The following is a 6,000-nucleotide window of genomic DNA, read 5'->3' as shown; positions in this document are numbered from 1 at the left end:
GGCGTGGCTCTCTGGCCCGGCCTCCCCTCTTAAGGCAGTGGTGGGGCCGGCCCGCTCAGTGCCGGGCGTGGGGGGGCCGCAGCTGAGCGCCCCCGGACCCGGGCCCGCCCAGGGCAGCCCCCGCCCGGCACCCAGCGGGGCCGGGGGAGCGGCCAGGCAGGAGCCAGGTGCTGAGTGTTGCCCATCCCCGGAGCACCGAGAGGAGCCGGGTACCAAGCGCTGCCCATTCCCGGGGCTCCCCCCCGGGAGGAGGTGGGCACCGAGCGGTGCCCATCACCGGAGCACACAGACGATCCGAGTAGCGAGTGTTGTCCATTCACGGAGCACCGGGGAGAGCCGGGTACCGAGCGCTGCCCGCCCCAGAGTACCGATCGGAGCCGGATACCGAGCGCTGCCCGCCCCAGAGCACCGTTCGGAGCCTGGCCGCGGGGCGATGGAGCAGGAGAAGTACCTGCCCGAGCTGCTGGCGGAGAAGGACAGCCTGGACCCCTCCTTTGTTCACGCCATGCGTCTCCTGGCCGACGGTAAGGCTGTGCCCCCCGCCTTGCGCCGCCCAACCCTGTCCCCGCTCCCGCAGGCCTCTCCGGGGTGGGTTGGCCAGGGACAGCCGAGGGTACGCGGGGGAGTCTCCGGGCGAAGGCTGTGGAGCGGCTGGGGGAGTGCTGCTCAAGCGTGGGGATGCGCAGGACGAGCCGTCCAGCCCCCCTGGGGCCGGGCAGCGGCCGTGCGGGGTTTGTGTGCCCCGCAGCCTCCCACGGTCTCCCGCCCGGCTCCGGGCTGAGGGACCCTGCTGTGAGCCCCCGCCCCGCGGCTGTGTCGGCTCTGCCCGCTGGGCTGCCCCGTCCCGCTTCGCACGCACAAAGGAAGGCGCTGGTTCTGCGGGAGGCTCGTACCAGCCCCGTTCCCCGCGCTGGCACCGCCAGGCTTGGCAGGCAGGGCTGGTACCCATCGGTGTGGCACTGCCCGGGCTGCCTGTACTGTGCCAGGCGCGGGTGAAATCTGGGTCATAATTCCGTGGCTGTGCTGTCCAGAGCATGGTTTTCCTTCGGATTTTGTGTGCTGGAGTAGAAAATGCTGCTGGTGGCACCTTGCTGTGCGTTGCAATCGGCTCTGCTCTCCTGGTGATGGTTGAACAGGTTCAGCTGGGGCTCGTTGAGAAAGTTCTTCATTTAGGCTCTCTTCTAACAGCTGCTCCAGGCAGTTGGTGTGTGCAGGCCTTGATGGTTAAACAGGTTCAGCTGGGGCTCGTTGAGAAAGTTCTTCATTTAGGCTCTTTCTTGACAGCTGATCCAGGTAGTTGTTGTGTGCAGGCCTTGATGGTGATGGTTGAACTGATTCAGCTGGGGCTCGTTGAGAAAGTTCTTCATTTAGGCTCTCTCTTGGCAACTGCTCCAGGTACTTGTTGAGTGCAGGGCTTGTGGTGTAGCAAGGCAGCTTCTGCAGAAGGAAAATCCATTGAGTTCCCTTAGAACCCTGCTTCTCCTCTCCTGGGCACTCTGAGGGTCCCTGTTCAGCCTGGAACCTAACGACACAAAGCAGTGAAGAACGATGCAGAATTCAGGCAGCCCACCAAAAAAAGGGCAGTGCCCAGGGAGGCTGTGGCTGCCTCCTCCCTGGAGGTGTTGAGGGCCAGGCTGGATAAGGCCTTGAGCAGCCTGGGCTGGTGGGAGGTGTCCCTGCCCATGGCAGGGGCTTGGAACTGGATGAGCTTTGAGGTCCTTTCCCAACCCTTCTGTAGATCTATGACTGAAGGCAACTCATCAAGCCCTGAAGGAAGAGTAAGGCAAAGAAATAAAAGTGTGGTTGGGTCCTTGGGAGGCTCACAGTTTGAGAGTCACAAACCCAGAGAAACTCATGCTTAGAGGTGGTGAATACTGTGTCCAGTTCTGGGGCTCTGAACACAAGAGAGATGTGGGCTTGCTGGAGAGGGCCCAGAGGAGGCCACAAAGGTGAGCAGAGGGCTGGAGAACCTCTGCTGTCAGGACAGGTTGGGAGAGTTGGGGCTGTGCAGCCTGGAGAAGAGAAGGCTCCAGGCAGACCTCAGAGCTGCAGTTCAATATCTGCAGGGGAGCTGCAGGCAGGCTGGGGAGGGGCTGTGTGGATAGGACAAGGGGCAAGGGTTTGGAAGTGGAGCAGGGCAGGGTTAGGTTGGACATCAGGAGGAAGCTCTGCACAGTGAGGGAGGGCAGACACTGGAACAGGCTGCCCAGGGAGGTGGTTGAGGCTCCATCCCTGCAGACATCCAAGCTCAGCCTTGCTGTGTCCCAGTGCAGCTTGCTCTGGCTGGAGCTGTCCCTGCTGAGTGCAGGGAGTTGGACAAGATGCCCTTGGAGGGTCCCTTCCAAGCCATGCCCTTTGTGAATCTGAAGTCGTGTCTGAGGCAAAGAATTCGGTCTGTGGTTGAGTCCACATCTGGAGTCAGGAATCCAGATGAGCACAAAGGTGGTGAATAATGTCCTAAGTTGTGCTGGGTCTGCAGGAAACTCTTCACAAATGAAGCCCTCCAGGAACAGCAGTGTCCTTCTGTCTTGATGTTCCCTTCCATCAGTGTGTTTGGCTGGCTGTGGATGGAGATCCCGAGCCCGGGCAGCCTGGGAGTTGAGGTTGAGCACTGTTGGACACAATCTGCTCCTGGCACAGCTGCCCTGCTGCTGGCTCTGGCAGCCACGCTGCTCCTTGCTCCTGCTGGTCTGGGTGCTGTAGGGTTTGCATCCCTGCAGTTCGGGTTTTGTCCCAGAGGGGGGAAGTGTCTGCTGAGAGCCTGCATGGGAAAGGAGGAAAATGCATGGAGGACAAAACTGAAGTGAAGTGAGGAGAAAAGAGAACAAGAGAGGTGTTTGTAGGTGCCAGCTCTGCTGCACTGGCACTTTGGGCAGCTGAGGTGGGACACATGAGGAGCTTCCTTGTTTCTTCTTAGCACAGGTGGATTGGGTTGGACCTTAGGGGTGGTTGGAGGATGAAAGCAGGTTGCTTGCAGGGAATGCTGATGCCAAGCTCACACCAGCTAGCTGGCATTAGCCTCCAGAACACCATCTGGCAGCTTTCTAGACAAGCAGTTTGCAGCTGACACGCTGCCTGGAAAAGCACTTTGCCCAAGGTAGGAGTGGAGCTGCTGGAGGCAACAAGCATTCATCAACTGGTTGCTGCTGGGTGTAACGGGAAAGGACACCTATGGGGCTGGCAGGGTCTGCTTGGGCTGCCAGGTGGACTGTCCAGGGGCAGGGAATTGGTTGGATGATCACATCCAAAGGGTAGTGGTCAGCAGCTCGATGCCCAGATGCAGATGGGTGACCAGTGGTGTCCCTCAGGGTCTGCACTGGGCCCAGTGCTGGTCAGTGCCTCCATCAGTGCCACAGAGACTGAGGCACCCTCAGCAGGTGTGCAGGTGGCACCAGGCTGAGTGGTGAGGTGGTTGGGACCCAAGCACAGGACCATTGTCTTGGCAGTGCTGATGGTGACAGTCCCACCTTCAGCCCAAGGTGTGGGAGGCTGTTGACCAAGCCTGTGCCCTGCTCAAGTCACTCCTCTGCTGTTGGTTAATTTCTGCCAGATCTTTGTGTTGAGAGCTGCTTGTGACAAGGGTGCTGCAGATGGCTTAGCTGACTCTGCCTCAGCAGGATGGGTGTGGAAGGGTCCTCTGAAGCCCTCCAGTAATATCCTCCTGCCAGTAGTCGCTTGCTGCTGCTTTGGTCTGTGTTTGCTTTGGTGTTTTCCTCAGGAGGGAGGAAATCTGTGTTGATACCACAGTTTGCATCACTGTCTGCTTTGCTGTCCCAGGGAGGCTGTAGGACTGACTTGGGAAACACAGGGATGAATAGAATAGAATTGACCAGGTTGGAAGAGACCTTTGAGATCAAGTCCAACCTATCACCCAACACCATCTAATCAACTAAACCATGGCACCAAGTGCCTCAGCCAGGCTCTTCCTAAACACCTCCAGGGATGGGGACTCCACCACCTCCCTGGGCAGCACATTCCAATGGCCAGTCTCTCTTGCTGGGAAGAACTTCTTCCTAACATCCAGCTTAAACCTCCCCTGGCACAGCTTGAGACTGTGTCCTCATGTTCTGGTGCTGCTTGCCTGGGAGAAGAGACCAACCCCCACCTGGCTACAACCTCCCTTCAGGGAGCTGTAGAGAGCAAGAAGGTCTCCCCTGAGCCTCCTCTTGTGCAGGCTAAGCAACCCCAACTCCCTCAGCCTCTCCTCACAGGGCTGTGCTCCAGACCCCTCCCCAGCTTTGTTGCCCTTCTCTGGACACCCTCCAGCAACTCAACATCTTGCCTAACCTGAGGGGCCCAGAACTGGACACAGCCTGAGTCTGGGCAGCTTGGCTGGGCTGGAAAGTGGATTAGCAGAGCTGCTCTCTGGCTGCTGTTGAGGAGCAAAGGCTCCTGGTGAGCACAGGGGACTTCATGATTTCTCCACAGCAGCCGTGTGTCAGGCACGGGTGGTGGTTGGGCCCTGAGAGTGGTGGGGAACAGAGTTAACTCCACTTGGTGTCTGGTCACCAGTGGTGTTCCCCAGGGCTCAGCTTGGGGCCAGTTCTCTTTAACAGCTTCATCAGTGATCTGGGCATCCAGGCTGCCTCAGTGAGTTTGCAGATGGTGCTAAGCCAGGTGGCAGCAGTGATCTGCTGGAGGGCAGGAAGGCTCTGCAAAGGGACCTGGCCAGGCTGCATCCATGGCTGAGGCCAGTGGAATGAGATGCAACAAGGCCAAGAGCTGGTTCCTGCCATTGGGGCACAAGAACCTCTGGAAGACTCCAGGCTGTGGACAGAGTGGCTGGAAAGGGCCCAGGAGAGACAGACCTGGGGGTGCTGGGTGCCAGCAGCTGGAGATGAGCCAGGGGGTGCCCAGGTGGCCAAGAAGGCCACCAGCAGCCTGGCCTGGAGCAGCAATGGTGTGGACAGCAGGAGCAGGGCAGGGATTGTGCCTTTGGGCTGGGCACTGGGGAGGCCACAGCTTGAGTGCTGGGCTCAGGTTTGGGCTCTCAGAAGGACACTGAGGGCTGGAGCAGGGCAATTTTGCAGCCCAGCAGAAGAGGGCCTGGGGCTGCTGGCTTTCTTCCCTGTACTGTGAACATCTTCTGTTGTCTTCCATCTGTAAGATGCAGGCTGCTGCTGAGCTCACTCCCATCTTTGAGGGTCCCTAAGTGAAATGAGGCTCAGAAGAAATGTCTCTGATCTTTCTGGCTTCTAATCCAGACTTACTCTTCCTAAATGTGCAGGCAAACATAATCCCGGGGGGGGTCCAGCCCCCATGGAAGCCCTGTCATGTTTTAATTAGCTCTGTTCCTTTCCAGCAGGATTCTATTTCCTCATCCTGAAAAGGAGGGGAAAGAATAATTAATATATATATAGAAAAACCTCATCTTAAGTCTTTCAGCAGATTAAAAACCTCCACCTCCCCAAAGCCCCCTCCTGGAATAGCTTCATCCTGTTGCTAACTTTTGCTGTTAAAAGGCAGCTTTTTTACTTGGCTATTGAAACAAAGAAATGTCCCTAAGGATTGCCTGGAGCTGCTCAAGGAGCCAGGAGATGTGGCACCTGGGGCTGTGGTCATGGAGGTGCTGGCCTAGAAGGCTGCCCCTGCTGATCTTTGAAGGCTTTTTTCCAACCTCAGTGATTCAAATAAGGTAGTTTTGAAGATCCTCCAGGTTTAAATAGGACTTGTGGTCACCTGTGGCTACATGGAACAAAGGCATCTTGCAGACTCCCAGGGCTCTGCTGCCTCTGGGGGTTGCTGTTTGTCACAGAATCAGTCAGGGTTGGAAGGGACCACAAGGATCAGCTAGTTCCAACCCCCCTGCCATGGGCAGGGACACCTCACACTAGAGCAGGCTGGCCAGAGCCTCATCCAGCCTGGGCTTAAACACTTCCAGGGATGGGGCCTCAACCACCTCCCTGGACAACCCATTCCAGGGCTTCACCACTCTCATGGGGAAGAACTTCCTCCTCACCTCCAGCCTGAATCTCCCCACCTCCAGCTTCATTCCATTCC

The 6,000-nt window shown here is 57.9% G+C and overlaps 1 protein-coding gene across 1 annotated transcript in view; it reads left to right on the top strand.

Annotated features, from left to right (window-relative positions):
* Positions 1 to 333: 333 nt before the first annotated feature.
* KHDRBS2 (KH RNA binding domain containing, signal transduction associated 2) overlaps positions 334 to 6,000 on the top strand; it is a 61,361-nt gene continuing 55,694 nt past the window's right edge. The window contains exon 1 of the mRNA XM_054169489.1: positions 334 to 524. Within this exon, the coding sequence (XP_054025464.1) occupies positions 434 to 524 (91 nt within the window). The 5' untranslated portion in view covers positions 334 to 433. The remainder of the gene's footprint in view (positions 525 to 6,000) is intronic.

The sequence above is a fragment of the Dryobates pubescens genome, chromosome 2 (assembly GCF_014839835.1).
Source record: "Dryobates pubescens isolate bDryPub1 chromosome 2, bDryPub1.pri, whole genome shotgun sequence".
NCBI lineage: Eukaryota > Metazoa > Chordata > Aves > Piciformes > Picidae > Dryobates > Dryobates pubescens.
Note: the sequence above shows the minus strand (reverse complement) of the source record. Positions and strands in the feature narration are given on the sequence as shown.